This window comes from Alosa alosa, chromosome 13, assembly GCF_017589495.1.
Source record: "Alosa alosa isolate M-15738 ecotype Scorff River chromosome 13, AALO_Geno_1.1, whole genome shotgun sequence".
In the NCBI taxonomy this organism is placed as follows: Eukaryota; Metazoa; Chordata; class Actinopteri; order Clupeiformes; family Clupeidae; genus Alosa; species Alosa alosa.
The window spans coordinates 1,988,432-2,009,376 of record NC_063201.1 but is presented as its reverse complement, the minus strand read 5'-3'; the positions used below and the strand labels follow the sequence as shown (position 1 = coordinate 2,009,376).

Genomic DNA, 20,945 nt, shown 5'->3' with positions numbered 1-20,945 from the left:
GAAAGACTCGCTCTTCGCGGTCATATGCTAATTTATCAATTGTTCAAAATAATATACGAGATTACAAGAGCTTTTAAAATTTATTCAGGGTCCCAAAGCTCACAATATCCACTGCTTTCCTACAAAAGTTTTTTTTTTTTATAAACCATGCATTGCCACACCAAAGACACACACGCACACAAGGTGAGTTTTGACCAGTGTGCATTGGACATTTTAGAGACAAGACTGTCAACTGTCAAGATAACTATTGGAGTAATGTCTGACATGTTACATTTGTTTCGTTATCTGGCCTCTCATTTGAAGTTCATAGGATTCAAGGCCATATCAGTGCCATGTCGTGCAGTTTAACTGGACTTTCTCATTTGCACCAATAAATCTTTCTATGTAATTTATAAACAGAGATGGTGCGATAGATTTGTTGGTTCACTGGGGTTTACTGAAGTGGCGGTCACATACAGTGCTAAATAGAGGCGAAAAAAGGAAGCCACATCATTCCTGAGGAAGCTTTCAAGGTCATACACTTAGGTACAGGATTACATTCCTGGATACTTTGAATAGGATCCACCCTGGATGGTAAAACAGTCAATGTCACCCTGGTGAAACATCTCTCACGAATGCAACAGGTACTTGACTTTTTAATCTATAACAGTATGCAGTATACATCCAAGGTTTTAGCAGACAAAAGAAATTAGATATTTGTGTTATGACATACATAAACCTGTAGGATGCCTGGAAAGCCCCCAAACGATCTCTCTCTCTCTCTCGCACACACAAACAAACACACACACAAACAAAGAATGTTCACTGCCAACCCATGTTGTGTCTATCAGACATAATCAGTATCCGGAGAGCCTATTTTTTCTTCTCCTCTTTTTTGTTGTCGGGTTTGGGTCCAGTCTGGGAGGCCAAGGAGCCCATGGCATTGCGTATGGCCTCATTAGTGGGGTCGACACCTGGAAGGTTCTCTAGGACACTTTGCAAGAACTCTGGGTCCTGCATCACGTCATAGTCCTCTTCATCCTATAAAAAGGGGCACAGCAAAGTACAAGGAATATGAAACTCCAGAAATACAGGAAGAGAAAGGATCCTCGATGCCTTATGACCTAATGTCCAATGTCAAGTAGCTATCTTGTCTTACCTTAGCTCCTTCAGTGGTGTCCATGGCAGCTCCTGCGTCTACATCCATAGCCTCTGCACCACCGAACTCTGCACACAAGCACAAGTCGATCGAGAGAGATTTATCTCCAAAGTAAAAGTGAACTTTTAGAACAAAGTGAAGATAGTCATATACTGTGTGTGGCCTAGACTTCATTCCCTAAAATTCCTCTTTTCACAATTTAGAATTGGATTTTTTCTTCTTTTTTATTGTAGCAAGAAGCTATAGTTGTGTGAACCAAAACTATGTTCTGTCCAGTCCTTTCTATGGGCATGGTGTAGTGTGCGATCTGGTCGCATTCTGATGGGAGTGTATGGACCTTTATTTTTAATATAACATAAAGGTTTAAAGTCATTCATTCTACTGGGTATGTTCAATAATGTGTACGTGTTCAGGACCTGGATGTAGTTAGATCCTGCAATGGTATGTAGTGTAATGTATGAGGCATTGGAAATACTACTACTGTGAGGGGCTGTATATTGATGAGGTGAAGCTAGGTAAGTAATAAAGGTGATAATGCTGTTAAGCCAGAAGTGCTAGTTGTGTTGCGGAGCCCCCCTAACTCACCTCCTCCTGCCCCCTGCATGGACATCTGCAGGGCGTAGGCGATCTGCTCGTCCTCGGTCATCCGGCTGAAGTCCGGCAAGGCAGGGGTGACGGCATCGGGGACAGGCACAGACACCTTCAAAAGGGCACTGTCCGACTCTGTGAGACAAAGACAAGTGATGCGCACCGTTTTTTTAGATGATACTTATATATTAAAAAAATCTCTCAAGGCTCCATAGCTGAACTTATTCTGTGGGACACAATTGTTGTGATGTTGTGAATTGTTGTGTTCTGAAGGCTGGCCCTCGACTCTCTTACCCTCAGCAGTAGGGGAGGGAAGCCCCGCCTCTGCAGCGGAGACCACCGTCGCCCTGCGCGCCTCGTCCTCCTGGCGCTGCCTCTGCTCTTCCATAGACACCCTCAAAGCCTGCCAAGAGAACGAGGACAGGAAGAATTAGAAATATGGCCACATGTCTTGAATGGGGCTAGCACATAAGAGAGGTGAATATACCTAAATCCAATTTTTACATGGACTTAAGCGATCATGAAATGTGTCTCTCCCAGCAATGTACAGCTACTCTTTATTATACTCTCAATGTCCAGACTGGGCTCCTACTCCTCACCAGGGCCAGCTCAGGGTCAGCACTTGGGTCCACCCCAAACTCGAAGTCGCTGGTGCCCAGTCCCATCATGGTGCCACCCTCGCCAGCCAGGATAGGGGAGGAAAGCAGAGCGTCTGCCAGGCTCGGGCCTGGGGGCACGGTCACCAGGTGAGAGCCGGTGCCCTCTTTGCCGTTCAGCGTGTTTATAAAGGCGGTCAGCTTCTCTGTGTTCACCTCCTGTGGGGCCAAGGAGATGATTGTTTGATTAGGTGGAGAAATAATGTGCCGCAGCAGGATGGGAGTGAGGCGGGATGCGATCAGTGGGCAAAATGGAATAATCTGTCTTTAGTGATGCCATCAGTGGGCAAAATGGAATAATCTGTCTTTAGTGATGCCATCAGTGGGCAAAATGGAATAATCTGTCTTTAGTGATGCCATCAAAGACACAAAAGGTCAAATTCAAATGCTTCACTACACAACTCACACACACCATACATGAGCTGAATGAGATTACATTCACCGTGATTGGAAAAACACTTAAGTCAGGGGATTTTAAAATATTGCTAAATGTGCCAATACATGCTAAGTATTACACTGGGTATAGTGGGAGCACAGCAGCTTGTATTCTTCAGCTCACCTCTTCTCCAAAGTTTATGATGTCCACGCTGACTTTTTCCTTTTTCAGACGCTTGGCCATCTTCACCAGCTAAGGAAACAAAGAGCCAACAGACATGCTCCATTGATTTAGGGCGTACGTTACCATGCCCAAGTACACTTGACCCCCAAAGTCCAGTTCGCTCGAGTAGTGTGATCCCTCCGTGCCGTACTCGGGCACGGCACACTGAACCGAGCCTGTCACCGCTAGAAGAGGTGGACTTGGGCGCAGTTTAGATAAGTGCTGTGTGAGCGCAGGGTAGTGGGGGAGTGGGGACAACTGCGCTTTGGCACAGTACAAGTAAACTGTACCTAGCGTGAGTAAAGCTCTTAGTGCGTTTTTCCAGAGGCAACTAAGGAAAACTCCCGCACTCACACAGCACTCAGCTCCACTGGCACAAAAAAGTAAATTACGCCATGTCAAACAACAACGATCAGCTTGCTCTCCTTCATGCAATCTCTCCACACACACACACACACACTTGGCACAGCTCACACACTCTTGCACAAACACAGCAAGAAAATGCTCACGTCTTTCTCCGTGTCCTCCACGGGGCTTCCCACAAAGGCGATGATCCTCATCTTGTGGTTTTTACCCTGTCTGTGTTTCAGAGCCAGCTGAAAGTAGAGAGGACAGATGTTTCATGCAACGAGAGTGTTTTTACATGGAGAAAATATGATGCTACTGCAGTATTTGTGTGCGTGCTTCTGAGTGTGTGCAAATGTTTGTCTTACATGGGCCACTCTGATACCAGTAGAGAAATTTATGTTGCCAAGTGGCTGGACCGCGTGCAGTTTGGACAGAATCCTTCCCGCATCAGGGGTCAGAGTAGTCAACACTTCACAGTTACTAAAAAAAACAAAAAAACAAGCATTGCCATTATGCTTGAGATCAAGTCATATAAATAACAATGAGCAATGAGTCTCAGAAGTGAATAAACAGACAGACATCATCTTACTTAGCAAGTGTGATGAGGCCCACATTGTTCTCCGGATTGCTTCGGGTCTTGGAGTGGCACACAATGTTGACCGCATCCTGTTGGGCCTGTAGTCTGGTGGGGAGGAAGTCTCCATTTCGCATGTACTCACTGTTGTCAACACTAATGATACATAAGAAAACATTACCATTTAAGTTGTGTCTATCACCTGTGTAGGCCTACCTGTATGACACATATTCATGTTTACCAGTGAACAAACACTCGAAAAACAAAACAATAAGCAGAAGTTACACCCATTTCGTAATAAATAGACAAACATACATAGCAAGGCTATCTCACTTGTGGTTTGCTTGTCATATCCAAACAGAAAGAGCGAACAACGTTACTTCATGTCATAACACCATAACGTTAGCTTACTAGCTAATGTTACTCTAGAATAGATTGAGTGACATGAATTGACAAAATGTTTAAGTTTACACATACAGGTGGCCATTCAACTGAAATGCCCTACAAAAACAGGAAAAAAAAACATGAAACTATTGAGGACTGATTTGAACACTATAATTTGTTCAAGCTGGCAAGCTAGTTTTATCCGTCAACCCATGACTCAGGACAACAGGACAATGATCCATCTCCAATTTCAGAGTAGTCCGTTTCTTTGTCAATTACATATTGAATAGAGTACCGCATCAATTGCTATGATGAAGAAAGTGTTTAATTAGCGAGGGGATTAGGTAGCAAGATTGATAAATTGGTGTAAATATGTATAAAATGTATCTTTCTTACCAGACCATAGTACTTTCCAGCACCATCTTGGGAACGCTGCGTTGGTTACGTCGACGTCACTTTTCACGCGATGTGATTGGCTATCAAAAATCTAATCTCGCCGAGAAGTACTTCGGGAAATGAAGTTCATATTTTGATCTGACCACCAGTGATATTTTTTAAAGGATATAATGAATATATACGACTGCATAACACTGCAAAATGTACAAATGCCAAAGTCCAAATGCTTCAGTAATAATCTGTTGATGTTTGTGTGGTTTGCTCTTCAAGGTGCAGTCAGCGATTGTGCACGTTTATACACACACACATTTATTAGCAGACGTTTTTGCCCAAAACAATGTGTTATATTTTAACCAAGGACAAAATCACACATCAGAATTAGCTCACCCCTCCCTTCAGTATTCCTAGAGAAACTCTCTAGAGAAACATATTATTTCATTCTTGTTTTATGATCTTTAGGGTCCCCACTGTCGACTTTAAGGCAGCGCTGCCTGGAAAGCACTAGAGTTAGGGTTAAGGTTAGGTGCCTTGAAGTCAACAGTGGGGCCCAAAAGACCATCAAGCGTTTTTTTTTTTTGAGACAGGCTGGCCCCACTTTGTTTCCAGTTTTCAGAGTCTGAGCTTTTTTCTTTACAGTGTACTGGAAAGGGCAGCTAGCGGATGTTTGTGAGAGGTTTAGGCCTACTGAATGTGGAAAAATATTTAATGGACTGGAGATTGCGTACGATCGCTGACTGTACCTTTAACCATCCTTCAAAGTATAAACAAAGTTTAGAAAATATTTTTGTTTATGTTTTATTTAAAATCAGACATTGTGAAAAAGCACCACCACCACATCACTGAAAACATGGCGATACAGAGGCAGCGAACACAGCGCAAGAAAAAAAGGCATTTCCGTGAGTGCTTATGTACATATACACATTTTAAATAGGCCCAGTAAAAATATAGTCGTTGAAGCTTTTACGGCATTCAGGTCTACAGCCTAGAACCGTGAGACATTCAGAAGTATAAAGTAGAAAATGCAAGAGTAGGAGAGTAAATCACTTATTTGCAATGGGTAATACCGATCAGAACACATTTCAAAACACTTGGTAATATAAAAGATAAGGTTAAACAATCCTTCCCTCCCTACCCCTTGTCTATAATGCAATACATACTACTTAAGATTCAGAAATTATTTTCTGCCAGAGTACATGATACATACAATCATCTACGGTACATATATCATTCTTATATACCTACAAGGTAAAAAACAAAAAAAAGCACGGAAAAAAAAAATCAAAAACAGCCTCAATAAATACAATTCTTGAACAAGAACTGGCAAAAGTTCATATTGCAATAATTAATTTGATCTGTAGTGTCTGTCTTGCCAGCATGCAACCCCTTGTGTTTGTGCTGGGGATAAGACGTGTCTGGTTGCCACGGTTTGTGCTCCAGGAATCCCTCTTGACAAAGAACATTCACATTACAAAAGATGAGAATCTTGACATTTGTATGTGGGTCACTTTACACATGTAGGACAAGTCTAGTGAGTAGGTTAAACTTGCAACTTTGTACATTTTAAATGATCAACAAGCCCTCTTCACCTAGGTGGCATGACTTTTGATCACAAATTCAGCCCTATGAGGCTACATTTTGTCCAAGTAAGCTCCAACAATAACAGGACTGAATAGTACTTCTTTACACAACATGAATTGTTTTGGAAATAATAATAATAATAATAATAATAATAATAATAATCAGTCCTGTGGTGGATCCTGCAGATCCAAAACATTCATTACTTCATACAAATGTTTAAAGACAGACTGAGTACAAAGATTATAGCCTCAGATGAGAACGTTTGCATTTTGTGGACTCCGTATGGGGCAGTTTGTTCACTTTGGTGGCTGACTCTCCACAATCATTTCACATGAGGCTATGTACGAGCTTTGGTGAAGGACACATGCAAAACTTGGGTGTGCATTTGTGAGATGGCAGTCAGCTGCGGAATGCCTGAGGAACACTGATTATCAAGAGGCAGAAGTATGATCCTGACCGCAACATGGGGGAAGAAGCACTGGCCAACAAGAGAACTTTGGGTGGAAAGACTTGGGAGATGCCACACTGGGGGAGGGGAGGGGGTGGTATCTGGTCAGAAGACCATAGCACGAGGCACACGCGACCATCAAAACTTGATCACCGGCTTTTTTGTTTGTTTGTTTTTGAATGCTCACCCAGAACATGGAAGCCTTGGGGACAAAAGCATTGTCTCATTGCAGCAGTTCAAAATGTGTTGTATCTGTGCACACACACAGTGGCCACACCAGTAATGTGGACCAGAACAATGAACAGGAAGAAAAAACACTCAACAACTGAAATTACATTAACCATTACTTAATAACAAACAAGACATCCATGGGACTAAAACAACAATCTCAGCATGAGTTCTTTGCAGGATCATGGCAATCAATTAATCAGTCCAATCGTTTGGGTCTTGGTTCTGTTCTGGAGACTATTGGATTCTGTGTACCATGATCTCCACATTTTCCAGGTTTTTTTTCATAGTTTGTAGTCACTTCTAGCCTTGGACACAAGGGTGTGCGAGAACACCGCATTGAGAGAGTTGGACTGGTATATCTAGCTCTTTGGTGGGCGTTCCATGGACAGGGAAGTCCAGGCCTCCGTAAAACGTTTCAGTCAGTCAGTGCTGTTACTGTGTGCATGTTCCATCCCTCAATCTCCATCTCCTCTTGGGCAAAGTTTTCTGCTGTGGATAGATCACTAGCAAACTCTACTTCAACTAACTATGCCAGACCCTGTATCCACTTTTAAAAGGCTAAGGAACATGCAGCAACAAGCACAGAGAGCATTTGGTTTTAAGTTGGTTGGCTATGTCCAGAATGCTTTACTCAAGCACAGAGAGCATTTGGTTTTAAGTTGGTTGGCTATGTCCAGAATGCTTTACTCAAGCACAGAGAGCATTTGGTTTTAAGTTGGTTGGCTATGTCCAGAATGCTTTACTCACCAGTCAAGATATGTATGGAACAAATGTGAACATCAAATGGAAAAACAGAAAAAGGCTAAATAACTGGATGGGTGACATTTTGATCTATGTTATTTTCACAAACCCTGTCAGTTCAGATCTGTTGTGGAAATAAGACGCAGGGAATGTAAACTTTCGTCCCAGTTTTAAATGCCCAATTGCTGGCATTCCACTGGGTTATAGGCATGAGGGCATGAGTGGACACTACCTGCTTCCTTCATGGAAAAAAAAAATAATTAAAACATTTTTTAAAAAGATAAAAGTTTGAAAGGGCAAATATTTACCCCCTTTATCCCGCTGGTCCACATCTAATACATTAACATGTTTATTATTAATACTCTGTATTGTTCTGGACTGTCAGAATGAAGACAGGGGCATGAACTGTGCCAGGGGAAACTTACTGGTTTCCCCTGACAGTGAGACCAAGAAAAAGACAAGTGATAAATAAACGGCTTGGGTGACTGCAGGAGAATGTCTATGCGAGCATCTGGCCAACTGAAAGCAGATGGGCATCTCACAAAAGACAATCATGACAAGTGAGTTGAATGTCTTGATAGTGGTCTATTAAATAAAAAAAAAAAAAGGAAACATTAAATAGACAAAAAAAAAAAGCAAAACCCAAAAGCAACCCAATGCTGGAGCAAAGAAGGACAGAAAGCAGTGGATCATCTGTGCACATGCCATGCTTGGGAAGCTCAACTGCACATACATATCCAAGTGCTCTCAGCACTACGAAATGAAACGATAACAGCATGAACGCAATCTTCACCTGTGTGGCTAGCAGTGTCACACTTGGTCCATCAGACAGTGACCTCTCATTTCTGTAACCAGCAGAAATGGAGAGTGTACTCAGTGTCATTTCAAACAGGTGTGATTATATTGACGTGAAACGAAGACCCATCAGCCATTAAAGGCAGGCTTTGATTCTGAGAACTAGCATTACTATCAGAACTAGCATAAACGGTTGCTTATGAATCAGCAGTGCGAGTTGAAGCTGGAAAGTGAGAGGCAAACAGATACAAACACATGAAATGTGTGCACTAAAACAACACTCCTTGGTCTTCCCATCCTCTAATAGCTGGGAAGGAGTAACGAGGTGGCTCGTTGGTGGGGAGTTCAATTAAACCGGAGAGCAGGGCATTCCGATTCCAGTTAAAAGCAGCTTCCGGCTGCCCCCAAACAGTCATAACTGCTGGGCCTCCCAGCACGCCTGAACCAGTGCACAGCGGTACAGCCAAGCACTCCCCGTCAGTCCTGTGCCAGTTCAATAGGTTTTAAAGTGGGCGTCTCAGTCCAGTGATGCAAGTTGGGAGTTGGAGCTTTAGCAGCATATCCTCTGAGGGATGAGGAGAGCCTATGGACTCCCACACAAACACACTCTCTTGTGCGCAAATATAACACATATATATATTTTCCCCATCCATATCTTTTCTCCATCTCACTCTGTTCTTTCCTTCTTTGCCGTTTTTAAACCAGGCGGCTGCATCCCTTGTAGCGTGCAGCCTGGAGTCTTTCAGAACTCCCACGCACGCACGCACACACACATAGATACACAAAGATGTGGGGCAGGACCCTCCAGCTGATGCCTTGTTCTCCTGCTTTGCTTTTTTTCCTCTTCTCTTCTTCTCCTCCTCCTTCCTTGCATCAGGTGTTCTAGAGACTCACACCATCTTTACTGCAGAAAACAAACGAGAGATGTGTATGAGAAAGGGAAGGTCCACATAGTAATAAACAATAGCTTTGCACACTTCAAACATCTTTTTAGGATCTGATTAAAATGTATGTTTAGTGTAGGCTGGACTTACAAAACAAATATTGGTCTCGGGGATTATGTCTTTGAGTGAAATCGCATCTTCATTGCCTACTTCATCTAAACCTTCAGCACCATCACTGGAAAAGTAGAAGATGACATTACTTTCAAGTCCTACAGTTATGTAGACACTGGTGTGTGTGTGTGTGTGTGTTAGTATGTGTAGAGGTCTCCAAACTCACCTGTGGTAGATAGTGTGCTCTTGCTCTGTGCTCGCAGACTTGTGCACTTCGACCCCTACTGACCTACAAATAAACATGTACCACACTCAAAATTGGCTGTCAATCAAACAAGAGTTGTCCATGGTAATATTAAAATAAACAATGGATGCTGCAGGTATTACCTGAGTGGGGGGGAGCTGGAGGTGAGGCCAGTGCTGCCAAGCGATGAGTTGGATAGATTCGTCTCCACAAACTCACCCGAGTCACCCACCTGAAGTGTCTTAGGGAGAATGTCAGGTCTGCCCAATTGCATGCCTGGAATTTTTTTTTTAAGAAAAATGAGGTCATATAAATGGTAGATTTTCCCCCATCCCTGTATCCTCAGAAGTCCATAGGGCTTAAAGCAAGGAACATTTCTGTACCAGTTATCAGAAACTTTCAACAGTCATATAAAATGAGAAATGTTCAAATGCACAGCCCTGACTTCACAGGTCTCTCCTCGCCCCCCACTACACACCGCCGTCTCCGTCCATGTCTGCCTGGCTTAAGTGAGGCCTGTACACCAGTCTGGCGTCCACCACAGAGTGTCCCCCCGCCGCGCTGGACGTGGACGCAGGGGCGCCGGTCCCCATGGGCAACCTCCGCACCACGCTCGGACATCCCCCTCGACTCTTCTTGGAGGGGGAGGGCCTTACTGTGCGGAGGAACAGGCAGAGCAAGGGATCATGGGAGGCATGTGGCAAGAGACCACAGAACATCTCAAAGTATAGTAGATGTCGATTTTTTCTTTCATATAGTTTACTAGATATATAGTTGTGCTGCTCACACCAACAAATTCTAACGATAACTGAAAGTGATCCCAACAATATCGTTGAAGTTGTTGTTGTCGTTTATGTGTGGACGTTTTCAGTCATATTAGCTAGAGCGATACTTTTTTGCTGTTATAGTTTTTGGAGTGAAAAACCCTTAATTCTCCAGACACATTCCTCATGATTCCACAAGATACATAGATTGATACTTTATTCATTCTACGGGAAATGTGTTTTTTTTTTTTTTTTCTTTAGATAGATGTTGTTGATAACACATCACTGGTGGTATTTTACAGCTTCCCTCCAATCAATCTGACTGTACACACATAAGTGCACCTCAAATAAACTGGAAGCTTAGGGTGACACTTACATGGGAGCTTCCTGAAGACCGTGTTGCACATGAATCTCTGAAAGCGCTCAGCGTAAAAGCCAGGCCTGTGGACGGAGACAGTGTCCTGCAGGAGAGACGGACGGAGAAGAACAGACACGGACACAGAGGTCTTAGCCTTCGTAGCACATTGCTGATGCAGCGCAATGTGTCAAGGCCTGCAATCACAAAAGCCAAAAATGGGGGATCATGCAGCTGGACTACATACCCCATCATGCACCAGAGCTTTCCAGGAATGCTCAATCTTCTTGATGAATCTGTGGAGCGAAAGACAGACACATGGCTTATCAAACGTGACCTTCTAGGCCTGTGCTCTCTTAAAAACATGACAAAAAAAAAAAAAAAAAAAAAAAATCAAGCTGAGGCGGTTTAGACAATGAAAAATTAATCTTTTGTTTACTCAAAAGGAACCCCAGTGCCACCACACAACCCCCTAAGCTCATCAGTAGCTGACCCAGTGTTTCCTCTACGCTGATTTTAGAATGGATAGAATAGAATAGAACTAAGGCAGACGCACAATGTAGTCGCAGTTGCTTTTAAATAATCCTGGTGACATATCCTTCCCGCTAGCTGCCGCTCCATTTAACAATAACAGTAAAACTAGTCAGAGGTTATTATGGCTCATCTAGTTCAACGTCACATATTGCATATTGTGTTTATGTAGCCCAGTGGTCCCCAAACTTTTTCTTCCGAGGGCCAGCTCACTATGCCTGGCTCTGAGAGAGGGCCCAAAAGTATTTTATTCAAAATGTGTGAACTCTAAACTCTGTGTCTGCATACACAGCTCAAGTTGTGAACAAGCAATATCCTACAAATATTCCAAAGTTCTCAAACTATGAGTGCTGGCAAAAACATCTGAAATCACCTAATGAGAACTTTGTGAACTCTATGAACATTTGAACGAGTGGATAAAAATAGAAATAATTATCCCAGAAAGTCCCAGAAATATGACTTGAATAGAAGTTAGTTAGTTATTAACAATTAATTAATAAACGTTTAGAATACTTTGAGCACTGATGCAGTCAGCATAGGCCTCTTACATTGTTTGCAGGTAGGCCTACATTTCATTCCGTTTTCAATGGCAAACGTGAAACAGCGCCAAAACAACCACCAGTGGACAAAAAGAGTATTTCAAGTGTATTGTTTAAGCGATGGTTCGGAGTTAATTTCACCCTAGGGTCCTTTGCACCATGCCCCCGAGCCAAACACCCTCCCAGAACCTTTTTTTCCTTGAAAATCGAACCCTGGTCGAGTAGCTGTCAGAAACTAATGGCGTTCTGCAGTAAGTAATGGAACCAACTTTTATTTCAGAAAATTACCCCAATAATAATGCCCTGAATGGTACGAAACTTCTACAGTAGTACAACTATGACCTTTAGTCCAATAATGAGGCATTAGAAAGTTTGTAATTGCACCAGGAGTTTTAAGGAGTTTATTTAAATAACACTTGCCTCTGCATCTGCTACTATACTGCTGCGTCAACGTTTCTTCCGTGATTTGGGAAAGTATAGTAGATGTCGATTTTTTCTTTCATATAGTTTACTAGATTAATTCAGTTAAGGGCTGTTCACACCAACAAATTCTAATGATAACTGAAAGTGATCCCAACAATATCGTTGAAGTTGTTGTTGTTGTAGTTTATGTGTGGACGTTTTCAGTCATATTAGCTAGAGTGATACTTTTTTGCTGTTATAGTTCGAGGTCGAGTAGCGCCGTCAGAAACTAATGATGTTCTGCAGTCGTAATGGAACCAACTTTTATTTCATAAATTACCCAACTAATAATGCCCTGAATGGTACCAAACTTCTACAGAAAAGCCGTAAAAGTCCTGGCAGGAAGCGATTACATCAACGTTTTTTGGTATATCCAGTTTTTAATATTTTTTTTCCGAAGTGTTTACAACTTAGTGTTAACTAATAATTGTTGCAAACTGGACTACGAACAAAATATTAGTGCATTCCTGGATCTACATCCTTATGCATGCTTCCTGCCAGGACTATTACGGGCTTTTCCCAAATCACGGAAGAAACCGTCGACGCAGCAGTATAGTAGCAGATGCAGAGGCAAGTGTTATTTAAATGAACTCCTTAAAACTCCTGGTGCACTTACACAGTTAGTTTTCTAGTTTTTGTTAATTATTTTATTTATTTTTTGTTAATTTTTTTTTTTTTTTTTTTGGGGTATAAAAAAAATCTAGAGGAAACACTGGCCAGGAAACACTGACCACATACACAGATCACACACAAACAAATACACAGACCAGACCCCACAGATCAGCACACACACACCTATAGGACTGAAGAATGTCAATGATTCCGATGTAGATGAGTAGCCTCTCCCCTTTGGAAGTCCTTGCTGGAATGCCTCCCATGCTGCAGATTTCAAAAGACATTTTTGTTATGACTAAACACTTATACTAGATGAAAAAAACTGGGAGTGAAAATGAGAAACAGGCCACAAGGCAGAGAAAGCAGACAATCCAAACGAGTGTCCAAGCATAGCCCAGACACAGCAAACACTCTGTGCTGTCTCCGCCTGTCACTCAGGCAAAAAGAGCAAAGCAACTAGACAACAGAGAAAGCATGTGATCCTATAAAAAGACCCAGACAGAAAAGAAGGAAACATAGCAACAACAAATAACAAAAGATCAAAGAGGAAAAAAAAAAAAAAAAAAAAACAGATAGAGATTTGTTAGGAGACCAGATGAGACGATAGCAGAGACAGTTGAAGGACACACACACACACACACACACACACACACACACACACACACACACACAAAAAGAAAGCGCTTAGCAAGTCTGCTCTTACTGGTCCTCTGTGTCCAAGGCTCCCTTGCCGCGGGCTTCGCCCTGAATGGACTCCATGGCGGTGCAGTAGAGAGACTTCTGGGTCTGGGGGCGCTTCTGGTCGGGCGTGATTGGGCCCTCTCCGGCCGCGCTGTGGTCCCCGAGCCGCTCCCTCAGCGCCTGGTCCACATTGTGGACGCCCATCAGCAGGCTGTAGTCCATGATCTTAAAGCTCTGCAGCAGCTGCAGGAGAGGGACCAATAGTCCAGTCATTTTAGGAGAAAGGGTTGAACAAATTGCAACACAAGCAAACTTAACTGATTTTGTATCCTCAATATGTCCTGAGTAAGGGAAAAAAAGCCCCGAAGAATCCCAATAGGGGAAAGTTTAGAAAAAGACCTAAATATACCCTATTCATGCGCCTATACAGTATTTTTCTTTCACATATCACCATGAAAATTACTGGGTTGATTACTTACATCAAGACAAACAAAAAATGTATTATACGTTTTTTGAAATTGTTTGTTAACATGGGCAAACAGGGCATAATGTAATTATGTATAGCTAATGTATAGTGACCCAAAACTAATTGCAACATTTGACAAACAAATTGTCCCAGGCATGGAGGAAGATAATACATGTCTTAACTGGTATTATAGATCATCTAGAGGGTATATGCTTATAGAAAATATATAGTTTATGGTGTTTAATTTGTTTTCCCTGGACAGTATAGGCCAAAATGTATCCACTTTACACTAGATTCGGCCTTTTACAGAATAGAGGGCAAATGTATTGTCCATGGCATAGAGGAAGATGGGAAATGTCTTAAATGGTGTTATATCTCCTCCGGAGGGTATATGCTTTCAGAAAATATACAGTTTAGGGTGTTTAATTTGTTTCCCTTAATAGAGCAGGCCAAAATGTATCAGCTGTTCACTTGATTCGCCTACACAGAATAGAGGAGTATGTGTTATGCATGGTATGGAGGAAGATGGGACATAAGTTGATTGATGCTATATTTCATGTACAGTGCATATACTTTTAGAATATGTATAGTTTTGACTGTTCTATTCATGGTAAAGCCATGACCCATGCATAGGCATGCATTGTTAATCTTAAACTATATTTATTAGTATAGCAACCCCTGGGCAAGAGGTCAATTACTATAAGACTTGCAAAATGATGGACTGATACTTTAGTGTGATATACTAGCCAAAGGAATTCACTCTTTGAAAATAAAAGAATGTTCCTCAACAATGCAAGATTCTAAAATTCCATGTTAAGTTAGATGGGGTCAGATATTCTTTAAAATGTGTATTCTACAACATTCTAATTACAGTTGTCAGTATTTGCTGAAGAATAATGCATAAAACAACCCTCATTTTAACATATTTATAACTGAATTTTCTGGTATTTTACAATGGTGTAAAGATCACCAATTGAAATATAAAAATAAATTCTGTTGCAATTAGTTTTGGGTCAGACCTTTGCCTGGACTATTAGCTCCGTTGTGGTATTTATACAAATTAACTACCGGTATACGTAATTACATTATGCCCTGTTTGCCCATGTTAACAAACAATTTCAAAAAAACGTAATACATTTTTTTGTTTGTCTTGATGTAAGTAATCAACTCAGTAATTTTCATGGTGATATGTGAAGGTTAATTTTTTCCCCTATTTGCGTGAGAAAAATACTGTTTAGGCGCATGAATAGGGTATATTTGGGTCTTTTTCGAAACTTTCCCCTATTGGGATTCTTCGGGGCTTTTTTTCCCTTTCTCAGGACATATTGAGGATTCAAAATCAGTTAAGTTTGCTTGTGTTGCAATTTGCTCAACCTTGACCCCTATTTTGGCTTGAAATGACTGGACTTACAAGGTCCATTTAGGATTCCATGTCCATTACGTCCACCTTCCCCCCTCCCCCATGGTTTTTTATTTTCTACTTGGACGCATGTTGTGTGTCATCACTAGACCTAGGTTCAATCTGGGGGGTTTCTGTGTTATCTTTGTTCTGATAAGAGAGGAATTTGTTTTCAGACCGAGATTTTTTCAAAAGTTCATAAAGCGAGACATCTATCCTCAGTGATGGATAGATAACACACTGAGGTTCCCGGTCCTATTTTATCCTCAATTTTAGTGAATCCATATCCTAGCCTACTTAAAAATACTCAGGGTCGCAACCTACTTGCATTTACCACTACCACGTTTACTGCTGATAAGGTAGCATTTTAAATTGAATTTTTTTTAACCACAAGCTCTAACCTGACTCCGCCAGATGGATTGCTTCGCATTTGCTCGGCATATCCATCTGGGAACGTTCCGTTGGGAGAACTTTTGGGAAGGGGCGAAAATACTGGTTAGCTGATTGGATAAACCATCTGTCCATCACCACCTATGTTGGTGATAGACGGGCGAAATCAACCAATCAGATCAAAAAAGCGTATGACGTACTAACAGAGCTTCGAGTCGATTCTCGTTACGTCACACCTAAACCCGCCTCACAACCAATGTTGATTGGCCGTTAGTTTGGCGAAGGGCTCCACATTTTCTCCATCGCAAATAGCCAGACTATAAAATGAAATGGAGCTCGCGAGATCCGGACGGTCTCACAAGACTACACAAGCTCCGCGAGATCAGGATGGTCTCTCCGCGACCCTCCTACAACGGTTCCGCGACCCGCTAGCTAAGAAACCGTGCTCTAGATTCTTTGACAAAGAAATCTATACAGGTGTTCTCTGTGTGTTCCATTACTTAATAAGCACAAAACCTGGACAGCCAGGCAGGTGCATACACACACACACAGTCTTTCTGGATGGTCTCTCCAAGTGCCATTAAGGTGGTTGGATATCTCCAAATGAATATGCATGCATTGCACATACCAACACAATCTTTACAGATACATAGCCTGTGCCAGGCACGCTCGCTTGTGCACCCCCCCCCACACACACACACACACACCAAGCAGTCCCTCTGGATGGTCTTGCTGAGGGCGTTGTAGTTGTCGGTCTCCATCTGCAGGCCGTCAGGCAGGTCCTGGATGAAGTCCAGATCCTTGTAGGTGGGCACTTTCTTGTCGCGCTCCTTGGCCGAGGCGCGCCGCTTGTAGGTGGAGCCCTTCAGGTCGAACTTCATGTGCATGGGGATGGCGCGCGGCAACAGGTTGTTCATCACCACGATGCGGATGTTCTTGCCGCCCGCCTGCACGCAGTACAGGCCGTAGAACTTGGGCAGCAGCGTGCGCTTGTTCTGGTTGAGGTTCTGCAGGGTTGGGGGGGGGGGGGGGTGAGGGAGCAGGTATTGGACGTGTGAAGGTGGAGTGGGTTACAGGGATAGCTGTTCCCGAGCACAACACCACATGTGGACAAATTACGTAGCTTGGTTCCTGGGCTAGTTAATGACCCAATTACATTTGTGTGGGTTGCCAATGATAGCCTAGAAGCTCGGTGCTGCATTTCAAAAGCTTTGACATAGTGCTGACGTCTGGACAGACCTATGCCACTCTTAATGCTATTGTCTACCAGCTTTTTCCAGCCCGTTTTGGGATAAGAGGTTTAGAGTTCTGAATCGTAATCAGCTTGTCGTGGGAACCAAAGCCAGCAAACTGTCCACCTCTGAGCACAACAAGGGTACACAAACAGAAACAAAACAGAAGTACACATACTTATATTTAACAAACTCTTCATTCCATTTGGCCAGTGTGTAGGAACACTAAAATCCCCCAAAAATAGCCCCCCGCCCCATCTCATTTTCAGTACAGACCAAAATTGTATCTGCCATCCACAAAAACTATTTTTTTTATCTGTTACCCTGTATAATTAGTTGAATAACCCCACACACACACACACACACACACACACACACACACACACACACAGGAAAGCCAGCCCTACTTGCACGCCGGCCCTCACCATGAAGTATCCGGGCAGCAGCTTCTGTAGAAACTCAGCTTCTTTGTGCTGCACTGTTTTGATGATGAATTCGTCGTCACTGGAAACGTAGAAGATTGAGCCACTCGCTCCCGGATTTGACAGTTCGATGAGTGGATCATTGCAGAGAGAATACTACACACAAACACACACACACACACTTTAATATCAAAATTGCTTATCTTAGTTCTGTTAGCCACAACACTCTAACTAGTGTTAATTTCGTCAGACGAGACAAGAGGAAATATGTTCGTCAACAACCTTTTTTTTCATGACTAAGACGAGACGATGACGAGACGGCAGTAATGTCCTGAAACACTGACTAAGACTATCTTAAGATGAATTATTGTTGACTTAAAAAGAGACAGAGACTAAAACGTTTTGCATGAAATAAGAACTAAGATAAAATCTCTTCATTTTCGTCTACAAAATGAGAAGACAGAATATCTAGCTGTTATGTTTTCAAAATATTCCCGAATGAGTTCATACGCTAACAGCTTTCCTGTAGGCTAGTCTATTTGCTGTTGCTGCAACCCTGTGGCTGCAACACCTAAACTACATGGAACAAGAACACTGGAGATTTCTGCCAGAGTTACCAACTAACTACCTAAGCTTTATGCCACAATGCTACATACCCAGAAGTTGAAGCTTCTCTCATACAAATTAACATCCACCAGAATGTCCATATTTAAAATGTTCATCATGTAATGTCAACTATTTAACTAGTTAGACTGATGATGCAAAGTTTGCTAGCAAGTAAGCTAATATGGAAAGTTCAGCAAGTTAGCTATGGCTAAGATGGAGAGTCTGTTTGGGGAATGTGTTGTGTTTGGGCTTATATCGCCATCTAGCTTGCGGAGTAAAACATTAATACTTTATTCACGACAGTGTTTCTCAAACTTTTTCAGTTTCAGGACCACTTAACTAACCCTAGCTAAAAAAAAAAAAAAAAAAAAAAAGATTAGACCTACTTCAACAGTAGCCTATAATTAGTCTACACAATAGGCCTACTCACTGAACCACCTTGCTTATTGTCTTTGCACTTTGCTTATTGTGTGGATTCATACTGTATGATTTAAACTGGCATATCTTACATAGACAGTGTTGCAGAACTGTTTTTACATACAAGTTGGTTCAATATTGCAAACAACTCATCTATATTATATTTTACCACTTCTGCTCACGGACCACTTGAGATAGTTTATGGACCACCAGTGATTCCCGACCACACTTTGAGAAACACTGGTCTACTTAATATGACAGTGATCCAGTCAAATCTTTTACTGTCTATGGTCAAATCCCAGCCGAAGCTATAACTGTAGCTCGACTTACCTGTGCATGTAAACATACTGACTGACAAAAATCAGAATGAGTCATTATAACAGACGAAGTAGCCCTGTGGACACACAATATTGTTGGAAAATTGAGATGTGTGAAACACTATTTGACTCAAATGGTAATCAGAAATAATTTGTTATAAAAAAAAGACTAAAATGTGTTGACTAAAACTGACTAAGACTAAGATACCTTTAGTTTTCTTATGGCTAAACTAGACTAAAATGACGAGACTTTTAGTTGACTAAAACTTGACTAACAAAAATTATATTTGAATGACTAAATATGACAAAGACTAAAAAGGACATTTCGTCACAAGACTAAGACTAAGACTAAATTAAAAATAGGTGACAAAATTAACACTAACTCTAACCCTATACCTTTGTTATCCTAAACAAACATGCTGTAGTAAAATGTATCTGAACTTGGCATGTCAATGTATAATGTATTAACATTACAGTCAACAAAACTCAGAGACGGCCTATTTCCTCCTATGGGAGCTTGGTTAACTGGGTACTACTGTGTGTCAGCAGAACGAGAGAGGGGGGTGGACACTCCACTAGCGACACTCACCAAGTAGTCATCAGGTCGGATGCCAAAGAGTTCTCTGAAGTAGCGGAAGGCAATAGGAGCGTACGTCTTAAATCTGAAGTCACTGTAGTGGTGAGCTGGGGTCAGGTTACTGCCCTCACTGGGGGAGAGAGAGAAAAAGAGAGAGAGAGAGAGAGAGAGAGAGAGAGAGAGAGAGAGAGAGAGAGAGAGAGAGAGAGAGAGAGAGAGAGAGAGAGAGAGAGAGAGAGAGAGAGAGAGAGAGAGAGAGAGAGAGAGAGAGAGAGAGAGAGAGAGAGAGAGATCTTTCACAAACCCTTTAATAAAGCAATACAGTGGGGTCAGCGGGTGGTGATATGAAAACTGAAACCAAAACACGGCATACAGAATGTTTGGTTAGAGTACAAAATGAATCAAGATGCCCGTTATGCCTGTTTCTGTGTGTGTGTGTGTGTTGGAATGTTAATACATGCTGACCGAGGTCTGTAGCCTCGCAGGCGCAAGCAAAAATAAAGCGAGACAGAGTAAACACTGAAGCACGGAGACAGGGCCGGGAGCACATTACACGTCCATCTCAGACACACACACACAAACGGTCACGGAGAGAGGCCAGCTCATTCCTTCAATGTTTACCTAACTCATGAATGTCATGAGTCCGTTTCCTGATTCGATGGAGTCATTCCCACGGAAAAAAAGGATGAACATCCTGTTCACCTGTCTTTACTCAGGCAATGTCATCAAAATCATTCTGCATGTGTGTCTTTGGCATATACATATTTGGGTTCCCCCACCGCATTTGTAGCTTTCACAGACAGTATGTACATTACAGGTTTGTGTCCTTCCTTACATCCACACACACACACACAAATCTGAACTGACCTGGGAAAGAAGATGCTCTCTACGACGACAAAGTCCTGCATGAGCACATCTCGCTCGGCCTTCTGACTGAGACTGCCCACGGTGTACGTGATGCCCAGCTGGATCGCCCCCTTCAGAGCTGAGGAGGTCGTCTAGACGGACAGATAGACAGACGGACGGACGGACAGACAGACACAGACGGAAATTAAGGGCAATAGTACACACAGCAGCACACACACTTAATAACGACACTTGATTGACATTCACAGATGCTGCTTAGGAGCTCTTGTGCAGCTCAGTGTAGTTCACCCAGGCAGAACAGACACCATGGACACAGCACCCAGCCCATACGGGGCAACGTGGGATGACCTAATCTGCACCATGGCGAGGAGGGCAGCACGGAAGCTCAGAGACGGAGGCAGGGGGGGCGATGCTGGGACAGAAGGAGGAAGTGAAAAGATGGGGAGAGGGTGATCTGATGAGTAGGTATGAATGATGCATTATGGGTGTTGAAAGATCGGGAAACAGATGTATGAGTCATCCTCTTAGAGAAGTTGCGGTGTTTTTTTTGTTTTTTTTTTAAATGATGATACATTGATTTAATAATGGGGA

The 20,945-nt window shown here is 42.4% G+C and overlaps 2 protein-coding genes across 3 annotated transcripts in view; both read right to left on the bottom strand.

The window, feature by feature from the left end:
* Nucleotides 1–61: 61 nt before the first annotated feature.
* LOC125306000 (26S proteasome non-ATPase regulatory subunit 4-like) lies at nucleotides 62–4,748 on the bottom strand. The gene is made up of 10 exons (XM_048261125.1): nucleotides 4,683–4,748; nucleotides 3,918–4,058; nucleotides 3,694–3,808; nucleotides 3,490–3,576; nucleotides 2,942–3,010; nucleotides 2,326–2,541; nucleotides 2,021–2,129; nucleotides 1,724–1,861; nucleotides 1,139–1,206; nucleotides 62–1,020 (listed from the first exon to the last, which is right to left on the bottom strand). Exons 1-10 carry the CDS (start codon nucleotides 4,706–4,708, stop codon nucleotides 853–855), a joined length of 1,137 nt encoding a protein of 378 aa, XP_048117082.1. The 5' UTR covers nucleotides 4,709–4,748; the 3' UTR covers nucleotides 62–852.
* A 713-nt stretch (nucleotides 4,749–5,461) lies between these two features.
* pip5k1ab (phosphatidylinositol-4-phosphate 5-kinase, type I, alpha, b) overlaps nucleotides 5,462–20,945 on the bottom strand; it is a 31,489-nt gene continuing 16,005 nt past the window's right edge. For both annotated transcript variants that reach the window (XM_048261122.1, XM_048261123.1), the window contains exons 4-16: nucleotides 20,355–20,485; nucleotides 19,500–19,617; nucleotides 17,574–17,726; nucleotides 16,624–16,923; nucleotides 13,684–13,904; nucleotides 13,161–13,244; nucleotides 11,081–11,129; nucleotides 10,855–10,939; nucleotides 10,193–10,369; nucleotides 9,858–9,990; nucleotides 9,697–9,759; nucleotides 9,510–9,594; nucleotides 5,462–9,379 (exon numbers count right to left, since the gene is read on the bottom strand). In XM_048261122.1, the coding sequence (XP_048117079.1) occupies nucleotides 9,377–9,379; nucleotides 9,510–9,594; nucleotides 9,697–9,759; nucleotides 9,858–9,990; nucleotides 10,193–10,369; nucleotides 10,855–10,939; nucleotides 11,081–11,129; nucleotides 13,161–13,244; nucleotides 13,684–13,904; nucleotides 16,624–16,923; nucleotides 17,574–17,726; nucleotides 19,500–19,617; nucleotides 20,355–20,485 (1,602 nt within the window). In that variant the 3' untranslated portion in view covers nucleotides 5,462–9,376. The remainder of the gene's footprint in view (nucleotides 9,380–9,509; nucleotides 9,595–9,696; nucleotides 9,760–9,857; nucleotides 9,991–10,192; nucleotides 10,370–10,854; nucleotides 10,940–11,080; nucleotides 11,130–13,160; nucleotides 13,245–13,683; nucleotides 13,905–16,623; nucleotides 16,924–17,573; nucleotides 17,727–19,499; nucleotides 19,618–20,354; nucleotides 20,486–20,945) is intronic.